The sequence below is a fragment of the Punica granatum genome, chromosome 7, assembly GCF_007655135.1.
Source record: "Punica granatum isolate Tunisia-2019 chromosome 7, ASM765513v2, whole genome shotgun sequence".
In the NCBI taxonomy this organism is placed as follows: domain Eukaryota; kingdom Viridiplantae; phylum Streptophyta; class Magnoliopsida; order Myrtales; family Lythraceae; genus Punica; species Punica granatum.
Window position 1 is genome coordinate 24719398 of NC_045133.1, and position 25221 is coordinate 24744618.

The following is a 25221-nucleotide window of genomic DNA, read 5'->3' on the forward strand; positions in this document are numbered from 1 at the left end:
CTTCTTCTTCCTCCTGGCAGGGACGGACCGGTCTCGGGACCTCTGCTGCCGCTGCGCCCGAGCCTGCCTGCCGCACGCCAACCCCTATGCGCACGCGACTCCTCGAACACGCAAACGCACTCTCTCTCTCTCTCTCTCTCTCTCTCGGTTTTTCTTTTCGGACAAAAACCCGCAGCTCGTCCGGGGGAATGGGGGGGGGAGCTGACAGACAAAAAAGATCCCGGAGCTCACAGACAAACAAGACCCGGAAACCTCCAGCTCGCCTACGACCGAGAAATCCACAGCTCGACGATTTTTCGAAAAATCTCTCAGCCCCTCAGCCCAGAAACCAGGCCAAACAAGGCCAAACTAATCCCGTTTTCCGGCGACCGCCACCCAACCTTAAGCAAACTTCACCAAACTTCATATTCTACATGTTTTCGACCCCCTCTATCCATTTCTGAGCTTAGATTTTAAGTTTGAAGCCTCTAAACCATAGAACCAGCCTTGAACAAATCTGGACAGATTTGGTCCTTCCCGGGTCAAAACTTCCAGCCCTGTTTTCTCACCTTTTCGAGTCGGTCTGAACTTTCAAAACCCATCAAACACCTCCGGGGGTTCGTTAGGAGTCGGGAGCCACCGATCTTGCTCAAAAATTCCATCGGAATCCGCCGTTATGAATTCCGACCCGGAAACTGCTCAGTTGGGCCGGCGTTTCTGACTGTCTGTTCGGTTTTCTTGCAGATCGGGTCGATCCGTGACCCTTTTCGACGAACGACCACTTCGACCACCTCCAGGGGTCAGTTAGGAGTCGGGAGCCACCGACCTCGCTCAAATATTCCATCGGAATCCACCGTTATGAATTCCGACCCGAAAACTGCCCAGTCGGGCTAGTTTCCAGACGTGCTCTGTTTTCGGTGATTTTTGCAGGACTGTACGGGTCGACCCGACAACTCTGGGAACAAACGACCACCACCGTCACCTAGAGGAGTCCCTTGGCTATCCAATGCCGCCGACCTTGCCTCAAAATTCCATCGGGAGCCTCCGTGGCGACGTCCGACCCGACTTGTGCCAGTCGGGCCTGTTCCTCTGGTCGTCTTCTCTGATCCGAACTTTGAAGGGACGTACAGGTCAGCTCGAGTTGAATCTCGCTACGAGCCACCTATCACCGTACTCCTCAGTCAGTTAGGATTCCAATGCCGCCGACCTTGCCTCAAAATTCCATCGGGAGCCTCCGTGGCGACGTCCGACCCGACTTGTGCCAGTCGGGCCTGTTCCTCTGGTCGTCTTCTCTGATCCGAACTTTGAAGGGACGCACAGGTCAGCTCGGGTTGAATCTCGGTACGAGCCACCTATCACTGTGCTCCTCAGTCAGTTAGGAGTCCAATGCCGCCGACTTTGCCTCAAAATTCCATCGGGAGCCTCCGTGGCGACGTCCGACCCGACTTGTGCCAGTCGGGCCTGTCCACCCTTCCAGTCGGGTCTGTTGCTACCATTCGGGTCTGTGCAAGCCAAAACAGCCCAAACCCGACTCGGCAACGGTCCAGCCCGACTCTTGAAGGCCCTATCCCGCATCTCGGGACTAGCCCATTATTTCTCTGTTGCAGGTCCGGCCCAGTCCGCCAACTTCGGCCCATCCATCCTTCCGAAGCCCAATCTTCCATTCGGCCCAGTCCATTCCATCGGAGTTCGGCCCAATCCAGCTCAGACCGGCCCGATACTGTTCAGACCGGCCCGGTCAAACTCGCCCAGCATATCTTTGACTTTTTTTTTTACAGAATCACCCCTCAACTTTTCCGAACTAGGTAAATTCTCAACTTAGTGGCATGATTAGGGCTCATTCCCTGAATATTATTGCTTTCTTGATGGATATAATGTGCAGTGTATGTTCTTGAGTCGCGTGGGTGATCGTTTTGTCTCCGAACTCGATTTTACAAACTTTCTGTTTTGTCACATTTCAGTCCAGAAGAAGTATTTTTATTTTCTTAAGATTTGCCCCGAATTTCAAAATCATTTTCAATCAAGCCCCGGTCACTTTATCATTTTTCAATCAGTCCTTGAATTTTCCAGAATTGTTCTAGCATTCCAAGAAACTTTCCGAGTTGTTTCAGTTTAGTCCTCGGGCCTCTTTTTTTATCTTTCAGATCAGTCCTGATTTTCAATTTCATTTCAAATAAGTCCTAGGACATTTTCAGTAAATTTTTACACAGTCCCAATTTTTAGAATTTTCAAATCAGTCCTCATCTTTTAGAATTTTCAGATCAGTCCCTGAACCTTTCTGAATTTGCAAATCAGTCCCTGAACTCTTCTGAATTTATAAACCAGTCCCTGTACTTTTCTGAATCTTCAAACCAATCCCTGAACTTTTCGAATTTTCAAATCCGTCCCTGTTCTTTAAAATTATCCAAATCCGTCTGCGAACATTTTTCCAAAGATATCCAATCGCTTTTCCTACTTGGATTCCCCACCGATAACGCATACGCCTCATTTAAATAATTTTGTTTATGTAATTATATGTATGCAACATGATAATACGTGCTCTTTGCAACATGTACTTTTCTGTTATTTGCTGTATTCATCGCGGTTCAAGCCTGAACTCATAGGAAACGATATCACGGGGTCCAACGCCCATGCACATTGAGAGCGCGCAACCCGAGTGCGGCATCGGGTCTTGCCTCGACTCAACGTCCCAATCTTAGTGATGTCTAAATGGAAAGACAACTCGGATTGGATGAATGAGTCGTGGTCAGGACATGACCCGGGAGCTCGACCTGTCCCACGGCTGTCTCAAGAGTCAAACGATTCTTCAGTTATCCGTCGGTCCGGTCGGACCCGACCACCGGCTCCATGAGCCCGCGTTGCATTATTTTTTATTTCGGTCCTTCAAGACTCACGGCATGCACGAGAGGAATATTTGGCTTGATGCAAATCAACCGGGTCCAAAACACAGTACAAGCGTCTGTATCTTCATTTATGCAAGCATACCTGTATTTTCATTCGGTCAATGTAAGGATCCCGGTTGATAAGCAGAAAAGGCCTGAGAGTGCTTACGAATTTACGGTGTCAAAACGGGCGAGTCAAGTGCAACCTTAAATCACACGGTAAATAAACAAAACGGCAAGCCTAGCAAGCTAGAGTACCGAAAGGGCGTGCGGGATGTAGGCCCGCACGTAATAGAACCCCCGAATTCGGAACTTTCGGTTCCGCATGATCATTGCCTTAGCATTTAGGTGTACCCCGTACCCCTAGACCCGGGCGACTCAACGGCCCTCGACCTACGGGTCGTAAACAGTAAGTGGCGACTCCTTCTCACGTGCGTTCGTCGCGCGTCCCCGGGAAGGTGGACACTCCCAAGCCGCGTTGCAATGAGGCTTCGCGCATTGCGTGCCCCGACGAGACGAAATTCGGGTGCGCACAGCTTGGCGACTCCACTGGGGACACTTAGAGGGTTCGGGCTCGTTTCCGCTTGCTTTGTTTGCTTGTTTATTTATCGTTTTCCGCATTTTCCGCTTATCTACTTAAACGCACTTTTATTTCCCGTACATGTATTGCATATCATACTAGCTTCTAGGTACCTATGGGTCGCGTCCCACGACCGATAATAGGAGCATAGGTTAAATAGGGGTTCCGAGTAAGGGTACGTCGCACGGTTGGACCGTCGATTAGGCCCCCAAAGATCCCCGCTCGATTTCAAGGAATTGACACCCTTGAGTCGTGAGCCCCCATCCTTACGTAGCACGGTCCCTGTAGCACTAAAACCATGCATTCTGCAGGAGCTCCATGCTATCCTCTAACCCGGTTTCGACAAACAGTCCGTTGAGTCGGCCTGCGTGCCACTTGAATCTTTTCTATTTCAAGAGCGATGTATCTTGTAATTTGTATTAAGCCGTGGGCATTAATTTTTTTTCGCACACACGCATCATCTGTTTTACAAAATTAGGGTGTCATTCATATGAATGAGTCCTAAGGCAGTCTTCCTTTCGTCTTGGTAAGAGACGCCTTGCTCGGTCTCTTGTTCGTGCCTCGACAAAGTCCGTCAATGCACCAGGTTCCCACCAAGTCTCCACAAACCAAGACCGGCACACCTGTCAGGACACCCCCCACTTCAGGCACATCCACAATAGTCGACCTCACCAACAACAGGATCGATCACCTTCGTCAGTAAGCTGCTGAGAAAGATGTGGAACTGGTCGGCTAACCATAACCTCAATGGGAGCTTACTCCGACCCATGCCAAACTACAAAAATGCAATCAGGAGCTCGCTTAAACTCCGAGTGTAGTGGAAGACTGGCTTAGGGCTTTATTTTATAAAATTTACATTGTACTTCGATCGTTTTGAGTTAATGTGAATGGCGGCATTAGTTTTGAAAAACTCACGCATCGCATGTATCCTACTCATTTACTGTTTTGCATAACAGCTAACGTCTCACCATGCAAGTGAGTGAAGACCTTCTTCGCAGGTAGACCAATCACGACTTTCACGGCAAGGCAAGCCGTGACCTGAGGACCAATGCACCTTCCTTGGCAAAGCCAGCTTCTCACTAATCTCACACAACTAAGCGTCATCGCGTGATCGCGCACACGTCTTTTCGCGCAACTGAGCACATCCACAAGCACAACCGAGTGCGTCCTCCCGCGTCGTGCAAGCATGCCTCCACCTTACCCATGCACACACCCCGACACGCTCGCACGACGCCTACCAGGCTAGTTCGATCCCCTACGCTTTTGCGTTAAAATTGCGAACATAGTTTGCTCTTTCATCGTTCCTCTTTTCCCATTGCAGGAAATAACCAACAAGAAGGCAACGTGAATCCAAAACGGCCACAATCAAGACTGGAAACACTTCTCTGCTACCTCCTTGGACTCCAAACACTCAAGACCGACCTTCCCTCCATGAAAGATCACAAGCGACAGCTCCAACGAACATAGCATGTCCCAGCCCACCCGCCACGAAGCTTCTAAACGCGATCACGCTGCCAATCGAAGAAGGGGTCCAACTCATCTCGCATGACCAACAAGTCGTGCAAATCATCGCAAAGAGCATCACCGCGTGATCATGTGCACATCTCTCCGCAAGACCTTGCGTATCTACTAGCAACTAAGCGTGCCTCACACATGTCCGAGCACGTTCACACCAACTCATACACGCATGCTTAACATATCAATGCATGTCTCTTGGTGTGCTCGCGCGTCACCTACCAGGCCAGTTCGCTTCCCTACACTCATACATTGAAATCTTGAACAGTTTATGCTCTTTCATTGTTTTCTTTTCCCATTGCAGGAAATTCTCGACAAGAAGACAGCCTGAATACTGGGCGACCGCAATTGAGACAACAAACGTCTCTCATCCAGCTCCTTGGGATTTCAACACTAAGTCCCCATCCTTGCTTCACAAAGCAAGACCGCAAGAAAAATCAGAGTCACCGCTTTGCAGTGCCCTGCACTGTTCCTCAGCATTGACCTTTACTTTTGCATCTCTTGCACTTTCCTATCAATCCCGCATTTATCGCATCGGGTTCCGGGCCTGCATCGGGCTCCAGCCCCGCATTTACTGCATTAGGCTTCGGCCCCGCATCGAGCTCTGGCCCTGGATCGGGCTCTAGCCTTGCATTTACTTTTGGGTTTCGGCCCTCATCAGGCTCCGGCCCCACTTTTGGGCTTTGACACCACTTTGGGTTTCGGCCCTCGTCGGGCCTCGGTCCCGCATTTGCTGCTTTTGGGTTCCGGCCCCGCATTTACTACTTTCAGGTTTTGACACCTCGCGTTTACTGTTTTCAGGCTCATCTGAAATCCAAAATCGACTTGGATTCAAATTCATCCAAGCGATACTCCGAGGAGCAAGTCTAATCCTTCAACCGCAAAAGATCACAAGCAACATCTCCGACGAACAGAGCATGGCCCTGCCCACCCGCCGCGAAAGTCACTAGCACGGTCACATCTCCGATCGGAGAATGAATCCTGCCCACCATCCACTATGGCCATCAACTAGCCACTGGGGCAACATGCACCCTTCCCTAAACTCTCTTTTACATTTATGTGCATTCCCAAACAAGCTCCCGACATGAACGAGCCCTTCACGGGCGCACTAGGATAGCCCTGAAGATGCCCTGTTGGTTCTGTCGGAATTGTTCGATTCGTCTGTCCTCATGGGATCCAGCTTCTCGAGCCTTCCCTAGGACGGCTGCGCATGCCAACCAGCAATTGGGGAAAGTACACCTATGTGGCCCCTAGCAACGGTCTGCCCACTCTGGGGTGGCGATGACTAGATCTCGAAATTGAGTGTCCCCCACGCGCGGCACCCCATGGGTCGCGCGCTGGATGAGGGAACTTTCCATGGGTCCACCTTACATTTCTTACCACATACTTCACCGTATAATCACCTAATACATCATCTTCTTCGTCATACTTCACAGGGGCACGCCGGCTACAGGCGAAGAGCGATACACGGGTTCGCACTTCCACGAGAACTCTTATCAGGTCTCTCTCCCTATACTTTGATAGGAAAGAGGCTTGATGTGGAAGTACCCCCTTTTAACGAAGCCTAAGACAAAAACGACTAAGTGAGTCACATGCTGTCAACCCAACCATCTCAGTCGATAGCAAGCATGGCCCCGAAGCAAAGCACGTACGCCGACTTCAAGAGCACCTATCCTCCCAGGGGCATCCTCCACGGTCAGGAACGGCATCCGCGTTCAACACCCATGCCGGGGCAACCTCGGTCACCTGCATCCCTGGGAAAATCTTATTCTTCTTCTTAGACGATAGGGGAAATCATTTGTAAAGTTTGCAAGGACGAGCAACGCGAAGTTCGGCTTCCGAATATCCTGAAGCCAAATCTCCATGAAAGGCCGACCTTCACAAAATGGGGCAAGGCACACTAAAGCAACCACGCAATGCAAAGTCGAGGAGTTTTCAAGAAATACACGGGGCACAAAATAAACCCAGCTGCAAGGGAAAAAGACACAGAGCGAAAAGAAGAGGGAAAAACCCGCCAATGAAGAGAGAGAGAAAAGACGCGGGAAAAACCCGTCAATGAACAAAACAAGGTACCGTCGAGATATAAAACTCCGGCACCGCCAATTCAAAGAAGAATCAACAAACCCCGACAAAAAGGGAAGCAGCAAACGCAAACTCCTCGACGGAGACAGAACACAACGCACTCGGAGGTCGAATTATTCGAACCCTTCGCCCTTGCAAACTCGAGAGAAAAAAGAATCGAGCCTGCTAGGTCGAAAACCCCTCGGGGCGATCTAGGCAAAAGTTAGGGCAAAAGAGAGGCACGACTGAAAATCCCGAGGCGGGCAGTCTTGGCAAAAGGAGAGTTCATCCCCTTTAGGTTGAGAGGTACGGCCCCGAGGTGGGTGACCGTAGCAAAAGGAGAGTAAAACGAGAGATAAACGAAATAGTCACCTTGGGCCTTCGCACACTGCGCGGACCAGGGCTCCCCAAGGGAAATGGCCAGGTTATCTACTCCAACACGATCCCCGATCGGCTATCCTACCGAACTCAACCATCCAAGGCGGATTCTTCTTCAAGCAAAGCGGGCGACCAAGCACGCAATCCAAACAGTTCAAGACAGCCAACACTAACCGAAGGACGGAAGAGAAGGGGGTACATCTCACGGCAAGCGTGAACTCGTGTATCCTTTTAGCCTGGGGCAACGCGTTCCCCCCAAGCTTTCTCTTTTCTGTTTGTCTTTGCTTTACTCCAGAATGGGTCACAGCCACCCTTCAACAGGCTACCACAAAGCCGAAATCTCAGACATTCCTTTCTGAGGTCTAGTCATAGTATTCTGGAAATGGTCAGACCGAGCCTGATCAAATCTAGGCAAAAAAATCCCCACGCGGGTCACAAGCGCAGCCGCCCTTCGAGATCTTGACGAGAAGGGTCCTAAGTTCACAGGCGCGTCGAACAACCGATAGAGCCGCTTGGGCACCTTTGAGAACGTCTCGATATGCCCATGTAAGGCCAACAGGAGCCCCGGAGGCCTCGCATCGGGGCCTCAGAAAGCTGTACCCCCATTTGCATCCCCAAAGCAAAAACTCTTCACGAGTCGCCCAGGCGACCCGAAACCGAAGAGCATGCGTCACAAACACTTCCTTTTACCTGTGCTTACAAATCGCTAGTAATCTCATGACTTACTAATGATGTCAAGATCACAGGTACAACAAACACGGGAACTACGGCAGACTCTGATTCCCGACTCCACGGGATACGTAGGCACTCTACCCTAGAGTTTGAGTCCCTCATCGCACGATCAGGGCATCTCCAGCGAACTACAATCGCCACTGCGACAGAGCTGACATCCGGTAGAGTAACGAGTCATCGCCCTAGCGGCAAAGCCGGCTTCTGACAGATCAGACACACCACCACCCCAGGGGCAGAGCACCGACGAAGCAACTTCATTGTGGCAGATACGCATGGAACCCCAAGGGGCATCTCCTCCTTGACGGACATGCGATTGACTCATGCAACAGATCGCAACCTCGAGCCGAGTGGAGGGCCCTATGGGGGGGCCACTTGACTACGGCTCAAAGATGCAACAAGTGGCATCCTACGTCGCCCGACCAAGCTCGACTTGGAATGGGACAATCTGCCTCTGCCGACGTCCCCGACATACCGCCTAGCATCCATCCCCGCCCTTACCTTCCCTTATACTCCGCTGCATTTACTGCTTTCCGGACTCCGCGTCCAGGACTCCGTGTCCATCTTTACTGCTTTAGGGACTCCGCGTCCCCGGACTCCGTGTCCGCATTTACTGCTTTAGGGACTCCGCGTCCCCGGACTCCGTGTCCGCATTTACTGCTTTCCGGACTCCGCGTCCAGGACTCCGTGTCCATCTTTACTGCTTTAGGGACTTCGCGTCCCCGGACTCCGTGTCCGCATTTACTGCTTTAGGGACTCCGCGTCCAGGACTCCGTGTCCATCTTTACTGCTTTAGGGACTCCGCGTCCCCGGACTCCGTGTCCGCATTTACTGCTTTCCGGACTCCGCGTCCAGGACTCCGTGTCCATCTTTACTGCTTTAGGGACTTCGCGTCCCCGGACTCCGTGTCCGCATTTACTGCTTTAGGGACTCCGCGTCCCCGGACTCCGTGTCCGCATTTACTGCTTTCCGGACTCCGCGTCCAGGACTCCGTGTCCATCTTTACTGCTTTAGGGACTCCGCGTCCCCGGACTCCGTGTCCGCATTTACTGCTTTAGGGACTCCGCGTCCCCGGACTCCGTGTCCGCATTTACTGCTTTCCGGACTCCGCGTCCAGGACTCCGTGTCCATCTTTACTGCTTTAGGGACTCCGCGTCCCCGGACTCCGTGTCCGCATTTACTGCTTTAGGGACTCCGCGTCCCCGGACTCCGTGTCCGCATTTACTGCTTTAGGGACTCCGCGTCCCCGGACTCCGTGTCCGCATTTACTGCTTTCCGGACTCCGCGTCCAGGACTCCGTGTCCATCTTTACTGCTTTAGGGACTCCGCGTCCCCGGACTCCGTGTCCGCATTTACTGCTTTAGGGACTCCGCGTCCCCGGACTCCGTGTCCGCATTTACTGCTTTAGGGACTCCGCGTCCCCGGACTCCGTGTCCGCATTTACTGCTTTCCGGACTCCGCGTCCAGGACTCCGTGTCCATCTTTACTGCTTTAGGGACTCCGCGTCCCCGGACTCCGTGTCCGCATTTACTGCTTTAGGGACTCCGCGTCCCCGGACTCCGTGTCCGCATTTACTGCTTTCCGGACTCCGCGTCCAGGACTCCGTGTCCATCTTTACTGCTTTAGGGACTCCGCGTCCCCGGACTCCGTGTCCGCATTTACTGCTTTAGGGACTCCATGTCCGCATTTACTGCTTTAGGGACTCCGCGTCCCCGTACTCCGTGTCCGCATTTACTGCTTTAGGGACTCCGCGTCCCCGGACTCCGTGTCCGCATTTACTGCTTTCCGGACTCCGCGTCCAGGACTCCGTGTCCATCTTTACTGCTTTAGGGACTCCGCGTCCCCAGACTCCGTGTCCGCATTTACTGCTTTAGGGACTCCGTGTCCGCATTTACAGCTTTAGGGACTCCGCGTCCCCGGACTCCGTATCCGCATTTACTGCTTTAGGGACTCCGCGTCCCCGGACTCCGTGTCCGCATTTACTGCTTTCCGGACTCCGTGTCCATCTTTACTGCTTTAGGGACTCCGCGTCCTCGGACTCCGTGTCCGCATTTACTGCTTTAGGGACTCCGTGTCCGCATTTACTGCTTTAGGGACTCTGCATCCCCCGACTTCGTGTCCGCATTTATTGCTTTTCGAACTTTAGCCCTGCATTTGCTTTTTCAAGTTACAAATTCACACCGTATCATTTCCTTGCCATGAATCCTTTGTCTTTTTCCTCCCACAAACAGGTCCGTCGCATCTGGGAGAATGGCCAGGTGGTCGTCAAGACCGAACGGGTGCTTCTCATAATCTTTGGCTGCACCCTCTATCCGAGCACGCAACCAAAGAGGGGCAAGCTGTCAGCACCCAATTTTGGTCCACCGGCTCCAGAGGGGCAAAATCGCCGTTTTTACCACTCGTGAGGGAAATATTTCCGATTAATTACTCGAGTATTCACGACTTTTTAGGACATTTTTGGAAATAGCAATTTGCCTAATTTAACACTAATTTTATTTGGGACATTTTCGAATTTCGCGTACATCGACGTCAATTTTCAAAATTCGGGACAAAATTCGAGATTGAAAATAAATTCATCGCACAATATCGATCAGCGAATTTTTCTGAACACGATGGCAATCTCGAATTATTTTTTCGACGTCCGATCAAGAAGATGGAATTTTCAATTTATACGCGCGTCAAAAAAAAAAAAAAAAAAAGGGGTCAAACGGTCAAAGTCTGACAACTTTGACCGTTGACCAGGCCCCCCTCCCCCCATTTTCCTGTTCTTCTTCTTCATCGTTTCTTCTTCTTCCTGTCTTCTTCTTCTTTTCTTTTTCTTTTCTTTTCTTCTTCTTCTTCCTCCTGGCAGGGACGGACCGGTCTCGGGACCTCTGCTGCCGCTGCGCCCGAGCCTGCCTGCCGCACGCCAACCCCTATGCGCACGCGACTCCTCGAACACGCAAACGCACTCTCTCTCTCTCTCTCTCTCTCTCTCGGTTTTTCTTTTCGGACAAAAACCCGCAGCTCGTCCGGGGGAATGGGGGGGGGAGCTGACAGACAAAAAAGATCCCGGAGCTCACAGACAAACAAGACCCGGAAACCTCCAGCTCGCCTACGACCGAGAAATCCACAGCTCGACGATTTTTCGAAAAATCTCTCAGCCCCTCAGCCCAGAAACCAGGCCAAACAAGGCCAAACTAATCCCGTTTTCCGGCGACCGCCACCCAACCTTAAGCAAACTTCACCAAACTTCATATTCTACATGTTTTCGACCCCCTCTATCCATTTCTGAGCTTAGATTTTAAGTTTGAAGCCTCTAAACCATAGAACCAGCCTTGAACAAATCTGGACAGATTTGGTCCTTCCCGGGTCAAAACTTCCAGCCCTGTTTTCTCACCTTTTCGAGTCGGTCTGAACTTTCAAAACCCATCAAACACCTCCGGGGGTTCGTTAGGAGTCGGGAGCCACCGATCTTGCTCAAAAATTCCATCGGAATCCGCCGTTATGAATTCCGACCCGGAAACTGCTCAGTTGGGCCGGCGTTTCTGACTGTCTGTTCGGTTTTCTTGCAGATCGGGTCGATCCGTGACCCTTTTCGACGAACGACCACTTCGACCACCTCCAGGGGTCAGTTAGGAGTCGGGAGCCACCGACCTCGCTCAAATATTCCATCGGAATCCACCGTTATGAATTCCGACCCGAAAACTGCCCAGTCGGGCTAGTTTCCAGACGTGCTCTGTTTTCGGTGATTTTTGCAGGACTGTACGGGTCGACCCGACAACTCTGGGAACAAACGACCACCACCGTCACCTAGAGGAGTCCCTTGGCTATCCAATGCCGCCGACCTTGCCTCAAAATTCCATCGGGAGCCTCCGTGGCGACGTCCGACCCGACTTGTGCCAGTCGGGCCTGTTCCTCTGGTCGTCTTCTCTGATCCGAACTTTGAAGGGACGTACAGGTCAGCTCGAGTTGAATCTCGCTACGAGCCACCTATCACCGTACTCCTCAGTCAGTTAGGATTCCAATGCCGCCGACCTTGCCTCAAAATTCCATCGGGAGCCTCCGTGGCGACGTCCGACCCGACTTGTGCCAGTCGGGCCTGTTCCTCTGGTCGTCTTCTCTGATCCGAACTTTGAAGGGACGCACAGGTCAGCTCGGGTTGAATCTCGGTACGAGCCACCTATCACTGTGCTCCTCAGTCAGTTAGGAGTCCAATGCCGCCGACTTTGCCTCAAAATTCCATCGGGAGCCTCCGTGGCGACGTCCGACCCGACTTGTGCCAGTCGGGCCTGTCCACCCTTCCAGTCGGGTCTGTTGCTACCATTCGGGTCTGTGCAAGCCAAAACAGCCCAAACCCGACTCGGCAACGGTCCAGCCCGACTCTTGAAGGCCCTATCCCGCATCTCGGGACTAGCCCATTATTTCTCTGTTGCAGGTCCGGCCCAGTCCGCCAACTTCGGCCCATCCATCCTTCCGAAGCCCAATCTTCCATTCGGCCCAGTCCATTCCATCGGAGTTCGGCCCAATCCAGCTCAGACCGGCCCGATACTGTTCAGACCGGCCCGGTCAAACTCGCCCAGCATATCTTTGACTTTTTTTTATTTACAGAATCACCCCTCAACTTTTCCGAACTAGGTAAATTCTCAACTTAGTGGCATGATTAGGGCTCATTCCCTGAATATTATTGCTTTCTTGATGGATATAATGTGCAGTGTATGTTCTTGAGTCGCGTGGGTGATCGTTTTGTCTCCGAACTCGATTTTACAAACTTTCTGTTTTGTCACATTTCAGTCCAGAAGAAGTATTTTTATTTTCTTAAGATTTGCCCCGAATTTCAAAATCATTTTCAATCAAGCCCCGGTCACTTTATCATTTTTCAATCAGTCCTTGAATTTTCCAGAATTGTTCTAGCATTCCAAGAAACTTTCCGAGTTGTTTCAGTTTAGTCCTCGGGCCTCTTTTTTTATCTTTCAGATCAGTCCTGATTTTCAATTTCATTTCAAATAAGTCCTAGGACATTTTCAGTAAATTTTTACACAGTCCCAATTTGTAGAATTTTCAAATCAGTCCTCATCTTTTAGAATTTTCAGATCAGTCCCTGAACCTTTCTGAATTTGCAAATCAGTCCCTGAACTCTTCTGAATTTATAAACCAGTCCCTGTACTTTTCTGAATCTTCAAACCAATCCCTGAACTTTTCGAATTTTCAAATCCGTCCCTGTTCTTTAAAATTATCCAAATCCGTCTGCGAACATTTTTCCAAAGATATCCAATCGCTTTTCCTACTTGGATTCCCCACCGATAACGCATACGCCTCATTTAAATAATTTTGTTTATGTAATTATATGTATGCAACATGATAATACGTGCTCTTTGCAACATGTACTTTTCTGTTATTTGCTGTATTCATCGCGGTTCAAGCCTGAACTCATAGGAAACGATATCACGGGGTCCAACGCCCATGCACATTGAGAGCGCGCAACCCGAGTGCGGCATCGGGTCTTGCCTCGACTCAACGTCCCAATCTTAGTGATGTCTAAATGGAAAGACAACTCGGATTGGATGAATGAGTCGTGGTCAGGACATGACCCGGGAGCTCGACCTGTCCCACGGCTGTCTCAAGAGTCAAACGATTCTTCAGTTATCCGTCGGTCCGGTCGGACCCGACCACCGGCTCCATGAGCCCGCGTTGCATTATTTTTTATTTCGGTCCTTCAAGACTCACGGCATGCACGAGAGGAATATTTGGCTTGATGCAAATCAACCGGGTCCAAAACACAGTACAAGCGTCTGTATCTTCATTTATGCAAGCATACCTGTATTTTCATTCGGTCAATGTAAGGATCTCGGTTGATAAGCAGAAAAGGCCTGAGAGTGCTTACGAATTTACGGTGTCAAAACGGGCGAGTCAAGTGCAACCTTAAATCACACGGTAAATAAACAAAACGGCAAGCCTAGCAAGCTAGAGTACCGAAAGGGCGTGCGGGATGTAGGCCCGCACGTAATAGAACCCCCGAATTCGGAACTTTCGGTTCCGCATGATCATTGCCTTAGCATTTAGGTGTACCCCGTACCCCTAGACCCGGGCGACTCAACGGCCCTCGACCTACGGGTCGTAAACAGTAAGTGGCGACTCCTTCTCACGTGCGTTCGTCGCGCGTCCCCGGGAAGGTGGACACTCCCAAGCCGCGTTGCAATGAGGCTTCGCGCATTGCGTGCCCCGACGAGACGAAATTCGGGTGCGCACAGCGACAGACTCCAATATTGTTTATAACCATCTCGATCGCAGTCGTTTTGTCGATTCTGTATATATGTCGATGAGCTTAAACTGTTCTGTAGAAATTGTTAGGCTAGAAATCGACTGTTGAAACTTCTCAGAAAATCAGATTTGACCATAGGAAGCACGTATAATTCGACTTGTGGATCGATAAAGTAGTATCCAGATTTTTGATACCCATAGAAGCCAAAATGAAATTGATCTTGTCTTCACCATTGATGAACTTCAGTCCAAAATTAGGCGCTACATATGATAAATGTGGCAAGCTAATAAATGTAAATAATTTTAAAACGACAAAATTAATTATAACTAACTTTTTTGTCGTGTGCATTACAAGGGTTCATATTCAAAATATCTCTAAATGATTTTTATTGTAGCTAATTATATTTTTTAAACATGAATTATCTTATACAAGATAATAATAATTGTCAACTTTTAATTTTAATACAAATAATAGTCTTCGATTATTTTTCAATAAAACTTATTATAATAATAATTTCTATTCAGTTAATATGCATCACATTCTTAAATTAACCGTTACTATAAATTTATCACATATATTAAATTTTGTAAATAGAATATAAATTTGTATTTTAAAAAACGCTGTTTATAACATCCTTATATTTATAGTTTATTTTTATTTTTTATCAGTTAATAGCATTATGTTATAAATTTGTTCTTCTATAGGATTATGATAATTTTAGAAATTCTATATATCATCAAACTTTTTGTGGTGTTTATGTCATTTATTGTTTTATATATATGTTCGTTTTTAACAAGTATATATATCATTTCTTATAACAATTGTTTTGATTTTTGAAACATATATTTGCTCTTTAATACAATAAAATATGTTGAAAGTTAGTTTGTAGTTTCATTCGATAATCAATTAATAAAATTAAACTAATTTTGAATGGTTCAATAAATATTTTTATCTAATGGTCTCAATGCTTTATATATTTATCTAATTGATCAATGTATAATATGCACATTTTTATAGATATTCAAATAAAATTGGTTATGTACTTTTTAAATATAAAATTTAATGAAATATTTCAAATATATAATTTTCGTTTTATATATTGCAATAAGTTCACATATTACAATAATTTTACCCTTCTAATAATATGCCATAAATTAATTTGAAGTTTCATTCTATAATTTAATAAAATTACACTAATTTTCAGGGTTCTACAAATATTTTTTTCCACTAATGGTCTCAATGCATTATATATTTATCTAATAATTATATAATATACATATTTTTATAGATATTCACACAAAACTGGTTACGTACTTTATAAATAAAAAATTTGTTGACAATATTTATTTTTTTATTTTTTTTATTTTTATATTACCTGAATTTCATATATTACAAAATTTCACCATTATAATAATAGAAATTAGGTTAATATCGAATTAAATAATTAATTATTAAGATACTTAATTGTCACTTAATTTTTTAAATGAGTCTTTTCTAATAAGCCGAGAAGATATTGGGTTTTTATAATGAGGTTTGATTTGATTAAATCAATTCTCTTAATTATTTAATATATTATTTAAATAATTTTTTCTATTAATGAAAGAGCATTTATTATAATAGGATGCAATTTTACTTATATATATGGATAGGTGATCCAATTCTAATTGATTAATCAATAATGCATGCTTTGACCAATATGAATTGGTTCAAAATTCTGCACTTTTCTTCCCTTAAACAAGATCTCATATTCGAATCCTGTGAATAAAATTTTTTTATAATTGGGATATTTTTATCTTTAGTGGACTGACCCGATTTGAATCAATTAAATTAGTCATTCATTGAATTCCGAAATATGTGGGAGAAAAAAAAATGCATGCTTTGAACAAAACCGACTTGAGTTTTTCATCTCCTCAAAGGGAAATTGAGGCTCTTTGCATCACTCAAGAGAGATGTGTAAATAAACGTGAAAATAAACATATGTACTGAATTTTCACCCAATTAAAAATATATAATATATGGCGTAATTAGCAATTACTAATGCGTGGGGATGTTCATTTTGGATGAAATTCAATCACTTCCACATATAACAAACGTAGATGCTTGGAGATTTAAATTTTTCCACCTTCGACATGGACATATACGTACAGATCAATACATATACGCTTATTTCGGAAAATTATGGGCTAGAAGTATATATCGAAACATTGCCTAACGATCATTAGGGTTGATAAACGCATTACGTTTTAATAAAAACTTCCCACATACTTATCGAGAAAAATTAATAATATTGTTATATTTTTGTATTAATTTACTTGCATTAAAAAGGGTCAGATTTATGCCATGCACATAAGGTATTATGCATCTATAGGTATTGTTCTCCCATGAGTAATTAATGTAAGCTTTTATAACTTATTTGGATGGCGGATTATGAAGAGATAGATTAAGGAGGATTATGATATAAATTTGTACAATAACCTTCCATAATCCACTATTCCATATCTCTCTTTAACCTATGATCCAAACAAACGGTTAAACTCATATGGTTTTGCATGTAAATAATCAATCAGTGACGCGCGTTTCCGTTTGATAACTTACCGTTTTTTAATTTCATCCCTATCCCCTATCCATACTCCTTTAGTGAGTTTCCATTTTTCTTCTATCTGATCCATGACTCTCTTATAATAAAAAAAATTATCAATTGGGTCACGAAATATTGTGCAGTTGACAAATTATATATATTTCATGATGGTGGACTTACTCTATAGTGCAGATGTTCGAAAGGAGAAAATGTACTTTACGCTTAGAGTCAAGTTGACGTTCGAGTGGAAGTCATTAGGCTGACGAGATGGTATTAATTCCTACTATATATATGTATATATATATATAATAATAATATATAATCCCTCTCATTTCCCTCTATATAGATCTTTAAATTCCATAACACATAATACCAATTTACTCCCATTCAACCTCCAATGGAAGCTCATCAATTTGAGAAGCTCCATCATCAACAATATCATTCCTTCTCAATCCCAGTTGATTCCAATGGCAAGGCCACTCAGTTCAAGCCCTTCTCAGCCTCATCCCCTCACATGCTTGCCTTCCACCTTGCATGGTTCTCCCTCTTCTCATGCTTCTTCTCTACCTTCTCCATCCCCCCTCTCCTCCCCGTCATCCGGGCCGACCTCCACCTCTCTGCCTCCGATGTTGGGATAGCTGGCATCGCCTCCTTCACCGGTGCCATCCTCTCCCGCCTCGCCATGGGCCCTGCCTGCGACCTCTTCGGCCCCCGTGTGGCCTCTGCTGCCCTCTCGCTCCTCACTGCCCCAGCCATCCTGGCTGCCTTGCTTGTTTCTTCTGCCCGGGGGTTCGTCGTTGTCCGGTTCCTCGTCGGGTTCTCCCTGGCCAACTTCGTGTCCAACCAGTTCTGGATGAGCTCGATGTTCTCGGGCCAGGTTGTGGGCCTGGCCACGGCTGTGTCGGCAGGCTGGGCCAACGCGGGCTCAGGCCTGGCCCAGCTCATCATGCCGCTCATCTACTCCTCCCTCGGAACAGCCCTACACTCATCGTCCTCCACTGCCTGGCGGCTCTCATTCGTCTTCCCTGCCCTCTTCCAGGCCCTGACCGCCATCCTGGTACTGGCATTCGGCCAGGACCGCCCTTACAGCGGTTCCAACGCTAACCCGATAAAGCTGAACTCCTCCTTCTCCTCAAAGGACACCAAGTTCCTGAGTGTCCTCCTCCACGGGCTCAAGAACTACCGGGGGTGGATCCTCGGGCTAACTTACGGTTACTGCTTCGGGGTTGAGCTGACCACAAACAACATCCTTGCCCAGTATTTCTACGACCGTTTTGGTCTGAGCCTACGCACAGCGGGGCTAATCGCAGCCTGCTTTGGGGCCGGGAACATCATATCGCGGCCAGCAGGGGGGGCGGTGTCTGATGAGCTGGGGAGGCGGTTCGGGATGAGAGGACGGCTGTGGGGGCTGTGGGCGGTCCAAACGGCAGCCGGGCTGCTGTGCCTCTTGCTAGGGAGGGTGAGTTCTCTGTGGGGATCCATCGTGGTGATGTGCTGCTTCTCTTTCTTCGTTCAGGCTGCCTCCGGGCTCACGTTTGGCGTTGTTCCATTCGTCTCTAAAAGGTACAATTCTTTCCTCTCCTTATATATCGGATTATATAAACTGATCAATTTAAATTTTCATAAGTCACGTGACGTGATGCAATTAGCAAATTGCCCTCCGTATGGACGATTTTTCACATGGTACATGAATTCGGAATTACTGAAAACACCTTATGTTATGTACCCTGTTAAGTCGGGTTTCACATATTTATCTCGAACATATACGGGATATATGTAACCGGGCAGGAAGAAGCCGGAGTTCAAGAGTACCAGATAGAGGAATTTCGTTCGTTCTTTTGTAAGATAACATCACTACTTGAGTCCCACACGACCAGGCAGGAAAAGGACACTTAGTGCTGTCCCCAGCAGTGTCCTATTCTGTTTCATACTCTAATAATGTAGACATGATAAAAATAATTTGTGAATTTTAAGGAACGGATCAAACTCATCAGAAAGCTCAAAGAAGTTCGACGGTTCGGTTCATGTCATTAAATAAATCGCCACGGGCACCTGTGTGCACTGTAAGGAATAATAGGTCGTGATTGCAGAACCATGAGATAGAACACTCAAGAAGAGAGAGAGAAACTCGGAAGGATCATGCATTACAACGAAGGTACTTCGAGTAATAAAAACAATCAAAGTAGATGAAGATTGCAAACATATTATTAATTGCAAAACTTCCACCCCCATTTCGGAAGAACGAAAGGTGCTAAAGAATCGGGAAAAAAAGGCATGATCTGCCCCGCTTCCAGTTAGCAGAGTAAGCGATTTCAGATGCATTGCTTCGCGTGGTCACAAAGATAACTGTATTTACTCTCTTTACACAGCATCCTTTCTCTGTACATTCTATAAGATAATGAAGATACTGAAGTGAAATTATTGCAGGTCTCTGGGAGTTATATCGGGGATGACAGGGAGCGGAGGTACCATAGGAGCAGTCGTGACCCAGCTGCTGCTGTTCTCAGGGTCCTCCGGGCTCTCGAAGCAGACGAGCATCTCTCTCATGGGCCTCGTGATGATCGTCTGTACTCTGCCCATCACCCTCATCTACTTCCCAGAGTCAGGAGGGATGTTCTGCAGGCCCTCTGAACACCTGGACTCGGGCCTTGAAGAATACTACCTGCTGTCTTGAGTTGAACTGGGGGCGGGTGCATAAGTTTGATACCAATCTCCATGCTCTGAACGGCTGAAATAGAGAAGGATTGTCACATGCGCAGAGCATATATTGCCATCATGTTAGTATAGAATTGATTATGTATTATCACATGCTGTTAGTATAGAATTGATTATGTACAGAACGGAGGGAAAAAGAAATTTGGTCTTCTGTGAGGAAATGATCAATTTATTCTATGAAGTTGTAGCTCAAAGAAGCTAGATTGGTGGTTGACAAAAGTTTCTCGGAAGCATGTTTCTGGAAATTATAGAAATCCACTGGAAAAAGCCATTGAGGGATAGCTAATACCTTCCAGGCGATCCATACAATTTTTTAATTCGAGTAGGATTTTCAGTACCAGACAGGATCTGGATCACGAGCTAAAGAGTTTTAGATCTAAACAGTAGAATTTACCTTACTGAGATAATCTTTGGTATAATTTCGAAACTAAGCATGACCCATTCCCAGGAGATAGCGACAGCTTCCACCAGCCCCCAAGAATTCCGACCAAAGTAAGTTTCTGGCCTCTCATATCGACCCGCGCGAGACAGAGTAATTTATAATCGCAGATTTCAACTTTGCTGGCATATAGAGACTACAGCGAGAGAATGAAGAAAACAAAATTGTAAATACAAAATGCGGATAATTCAGCAAATAACCTATTCACACTATGCAGAAACCAATTGTTCCTCTTATATAAGTCTACCGTTGTTTTAAAAGCTGGAGAGGACCGACCAGTTTGACAACAATCAGGACCACCACTGCTGGTTCTTAGAGGAATGCAAGCACACTGATGGAAACCACTGAACCACCTGAGTCTTCCTTACGGCTGGCTGATTCAAGCCGGTTTATTTTTTGAATCAACCAGTTCTTGCTTTAAACCAGCTTAATTTCCATCAATTCATGTTGTTTTATAAATCTATTTGCTATTTTTCACATACCAGATTGAACCTATGGAACCCGAAAAGGTAGAACTAATTTAACGATAACCCTAAGGCAACTCGTCAGTAACCACAGCCAGTGGAATATAAAGAACACAAAATACCAGTTGAACCAACCACTATTGGAAGCTAGCAATGGACACACCTTGAATCTAGAAATGTGGGGTTCTCGGAGCATAGATCGGCAACGCATCTACAGAATTAAACAGTAGCAGTCAAAGTATTTCCTCCTTTTTGAAGCCAAGGACACTATTAACTGCAATCGTTTCATATAGACAACGAATAAAACCGATGAGCCCATTTACCTGTTCAATGAAAAGGTAAACTGATGAAGGGCTCGGCCTTGTGCTAAAAAGGAAGAGAATGACTTTCAATACTAGCTGCATAGGGTGATCCAAGTTCAACAACACCGTGAGAGTGAAAATGACGGGGAGCCAGATTTTTCCGGCGAAAGTCCAGAAAACTTTCTGATCATATTCCTCATCTGAAGCTCCCACCCACTCTTCATGCTCATCTACATCATCAAAATTCAAAGAATAAGCTATTCACATTGCTTCAAAAGACACCAATCATGGAGTTATCGAGCTTTATTGTCAATCCAAAAGCATAGAAATACCACAGACCGTCAAAAGAGTACGTGACCTCTGGCAGAAAGGTGACTATTCCGACTATGACTGAGGCCCCGAAAGCACTTCCAACGCCGACTTTCCCACCTAAAGATTAGAAAAAAAAAGCCCAAACTTCAATCGGGCCGCAGACACAGCATTCGATTTCCATAAAAAAACAACACACCGTACGTTTCCAGAGTCTCAATGATGTCGAAAAATCTAAAGAAACATTTCTTTGGCGTGATCAAAGCCCAATTTTTCGCAGGATTACCTCGGCGACAAAAATTCCTCGTATCGAACGACCTCCGGCCGAGGAATCTATGGCCAAATGCTGCCGGCCGGGCAAGAGGACCAGCTTCCAGGCCCTTAATCCACGACTGTACGCGAACAAACTCTGCGGAAAAAATTGAAGGGTTCATCAATCAAGAAGAAAGCGAAGATCTTCCACTGATAAATCAACAGAAGCAGAGCAGACGATGATGGCGATAGCTCACGGGGAGCTTTAGAGCAGGAGAGTGATGAGTGGAGAGAAGCCCTGATTGGGCGAAGAAGAAGAAGAAGCCTTGCTGCTACTTGCGACATCTCTTCGTTCTGCTCTATGCTTGCTCTCTCTCTCTCTCTCTCTCTCTGTTCTCTTCTCCGTCGACTGCCGCGGAAAAGGTCAGCTCGGATGAACCGACGCTGCTGTCCCCGTTTTCTAGGTTACTATGCTATTGGAAAAGTGTTTTCCTGAAACAGTTTTTCATTTTCATGTCAATTATTCCCTCTCCTCTTTTTTTTTTTTTTTTTTTTGCCCCATTGAAGATACTCTTCTTCTTTTCTTTCTTCTACGTATTTTTCTTTTTTTTTAAATGGCAATGAGTCGTGTATTATTTGGAGGTCTCTATCTCGACCCACACTCGTGACACATCGGACTAGAGTTTTCTCGATCCATATTAGTAGTTACATCTTCAAAAAAAAAGAATTTACTCCTGAATTTTTTTTTTAGGACCTAACACAAGAATGAAGCGATAAAACCAAATATGATTTCTAGGAAATTCTTCCTTGGAAAACCTTTTCCGGACACGAAACCATTTTTGGGAGTGAGACAAAAGTGCAAAGATATTTCCCATGTCAGATTTTTTCCATCAACCAATTTCCAACAGATATTTTTCCATCTACCAATTTCCAACAGAAGCTCTGGACATCAGAAGATTATCCAAACAAAAGAAGACTTAAGACATGTCGTTGACATTAACACATCAGCTTCTGTTCCTCGGCAAATATCAGAAACACCATTTCCATTTCAATGAATCCAAACCCATCTCAAGGTTCTATTTTCTGGGAAATTCTTCGAAACTTCTGTTCATGAGATTTGATTGATTTCATTTTCGGTGTAATATGAAGTCTCTCTTTATATGTCAAAGCTGCTGGCGCAGGAAGAGATGTGAGGGGATCAGGTGCTGCAGCAGCAGAAGCAGAAGAGCAATGGAGAGATTCAGAGAGGAGATGAGCAATTGGAAGTACTACGAGCTGCTCGGAGTTCCGGCTGGTTCGAGTTTGCAGGAGATCAAAGAGGCTTACAGGAAGCTGCAGAAGAAGCACCACCCTGACATTGCAGGGCAAGAGGTCATTTTACTTGTTCAAGTTGGGATCTTTTCTTTATTCATGTGAAGGCGTTGCATAGGAATGAAGACTCGCCTCGGGTTCTCGTTAATATGATAAATGCTTATGGAATTGACTATTAGTTTGGTAGGAAGGAAAATGGATTGGTGGAATGGATAGAAAGGAAAAATTGAGAAACATCGTGGGAGAGATTTTATTACCTATCAGGTCGAAAACCACTTGATTAATTTATTTAGATTCTACAAAACCGAATGATCGAGCGATCTCCAGCTCATTTGGTCCTTTTCGGTGTTTGTTTGAGCTTATATCGAACTGACCGGTGATCTTGAATCTGAAAGGCTCGATGCATTTGGCTTTCACTAGGGACATGAATATACTCTGATGCTCAATGAGGCTTACAAGGCGCTGATAAAAGGAAACCTCAGGAAAGATCATGACAATCGAGCAAGAGCGCCGTTTGGAAGGCACAAGTCTAATACGAGTTCCTACAGTTCGTGGAACGGACCCTTGAGACCTCAGGCCCTGTTTGTCGATGAAAATGCTTGCATAGGTCATCTTCCTACGTTACACAACCCATCATATTTGTGCTAAATAGTAGTTGCTCAGCCATGGATTTTCCAGGATATGCTAGGAAGTAATGCTGAATCGAGTTTTGGTGTCTTACGGTTGTTCCAGGATGCAGAGAATGCGTATGCCATGCTGGCAAGACCTTTGTCATGGACGAAGATCTCGGATGTGCTCGAGTGAAATTACAGTTTGGGGATGACCAACAAAAACTCGAGGTACACCGATCTTTGAAGTTCGTGATTATAATTGATCAAAAAACCGGGGGATGAAAAAGGAAAGAAGATGAACCTCGTGACAACTTTAACTACATTGATTAAGTCCATATAGTATTGTGTAACTCTCTGCCCGAGTTGCAGGTTTCGGTGGACTCGTGCCCTGTGAATTGCATCTACTGGGTGGACTCTGAGGAGCTCGAAGTTCTCGAGTTCCTAATTCGGCCTCAGCAGATGGCAGGATACGGTGTCTTCGGAGGAGGTTGGGAGAGGCCTGCTAATGTTTTCTCGGCAGCTAAATCCTTCATCAAGCAGCTCAAACTGGAGGCTGCAGCGAACAATGGTATGAATAACACCTTACACCTCGTTCAATCGGCTCATTCAAATCGACTTTTGTTATTTGGTCATATATATATGTTTTTCAATAACTGAGGATTTTTGGTTGCAGCAAGTGTAAGTTCCGAAGAAGAGACGCCGGCACAGGCTGAGGCGCGGGCTCAAGCGAGTAAGGAGATAAATATGGAGAGATTCTCGGAAATCTGGAGACTGTTAGAAGTGCTCGGCTTGAAGATGCAGAACAAGGAGTGAGTGCAGACATCGAGTAATTATATAGCAGCTATAGAACCTTGATGCCGCGACGGAGATAACCTTTTGCCCTCGAATGGACATCAGCATTCGGCACCTGTGACCGATCAGGTAGGCAATGGTGGATTTATCTCTAAGGGAAATCGGATGCACATAACACGTATATAAGTCGATGTAAATGGTGTCGGATTGTGAATTAGTTTGGACAACAGAACGATTTGGTTCGGGGGGAAGTGCAGTGATGGTCGCGGTTTGATTTCCCTGGTTGGCCATTTTGGATTCGAGATGTTCCAATGATAGAATTAGTGAGAATTTGACTGATGATCATGAAGACTGAAGTTCGAGTCACCGTGATCTCACTCTTGATCATCCAACTCAACCATACCATAACGAGATTGGTAAATCGAGGTTCTCCATGTTGCCTTAACTAGAATCACAAGGGTGATCGAATTCGACCTCATCGACGCACCAGTGGTGCTTGTAGGCTTGCATTGCATCGAGGAGAAATTAGGCATGACAATATCTCAAGCCACTCGAGGAACAGAATTCCCCCATCAAGCTATTCCAATAACAAATAGAATTCCCACTAATGAAAATCCGATCCAAAACCTCTCGATTTTAGTCGTTAGGTTAGTGGCATTGTACTAAATCTCAATATTCAGATATTTACCTATATACGATATATAAAGTTTGGAGCGAAATATAATAATGTGCCAATACGATAGAATAAGTTCATCTTTAAGTGATCTTTCAAGTAATTATGAATAAGAATATAAGAAAAGGTGCGACTCCCGCATGTATTTATATAGTGCCTACTTTTAAGAAGTATCCCAATATTTTTGAGGAAACGGTAGCAATTAAAAAGAGAAGGAAAGCAATTGGGGCTTCGGTCTTCTAATTCACGAAAAAAAAAAGAAGATACAGTGAATAAAAAAGGGAAATGAATCCGTTTTTAAAAGAGAGACGAACAAAAATGTTTAGTTTTGGGGCTCTTTAAGGAATTGAGTTGTGTTTAAATTCTTTTTCCTAAATATATTCTAACATTTTGTAATAACAAAAGACAGT

At 46.0% G+C, this 25221-nt stretch overlaps 3 protein-coding genes across 4 annotated transcripts; 2 read left to right on the top strand and 1 right to left on the bottom strand.

Annotated features, from left to right (window-relative positions):
• The first annotated feature begins 17274 nt into the window (after nt 1-17274).
• On the top strand, nt 17275-20056 carry LOC116213932 (high affinity nitrate transporter 2.7). Its single transcript, XM_031549084.1, has 2 exons — nt 17275-18506; nt 19371-20056. The coding sequence occupies exons 1-2, from the start codon at nt 17341-17343 to the stop codon at nt 19615-19617; spliced, it is 1413 nt and encodes a 470-aa protein (XP_031404944.1). The 5' UTR covers nt 17275-17340; the 3' UTR covers nt 19618-20056.
• LOC116213934 lies at nt 19127-21904 on the bottom strand. Its single transcript, XM_031549088.1, has 7 exons — nt 21682-21904; nt 21459-21581; nt 21203-21292; nt 20885-21093; nt 20725-20772; nt 20053-20233; nt 19127-19671 (listed from the first exon to the last, which is right to left on the bottom strand). The coding sequence occupies exons 1-6, from the start codon at nt 21767-21769 to the stop codon at nt 20054-20056; spliced, it is 738 nt and encodes a 245-aa protein (XP_031404948.1). The 5' UTR covers nt 21770-21904; the 3' UTR covers nt 19127-19671; nt 20053.
• A 451-nt stretch (nt 21905-22355) lies between these two features.
• Nucleotides 22356-24480, top strand: LOC116213933 (chaperone protein dnaJ C76, chloroplastic-like). Of its 2 annotated transcripts, none has more exons than XM_031549086.1 (6): nt 22356-22497; nt 22594-22795; nt 23156-23342; nt 23468-23574; nt 23716-23914; nt 24020-24480. In XM_031549086.1, exons 1-6 carry the CDS (start codon nt 22409-22411, stop codon nt 24157-24159), a joined length of 924 nt encoding a protein of 307 aa, XP_031404946.1. In that variant the 5' UTR covers nt 22356-22408; the 3' UTR covers nt 24160-24480. The 2 variants fall into 2 exon arrangements, with proteins under 2 accessions (XP_031404946.1, XP_031404947.1); XM_031549087.1 differs by having other exon boundaries at nt 22606-22795.
• Nucleotides 24481-25221: the final 741 nt, after the last annotated feature.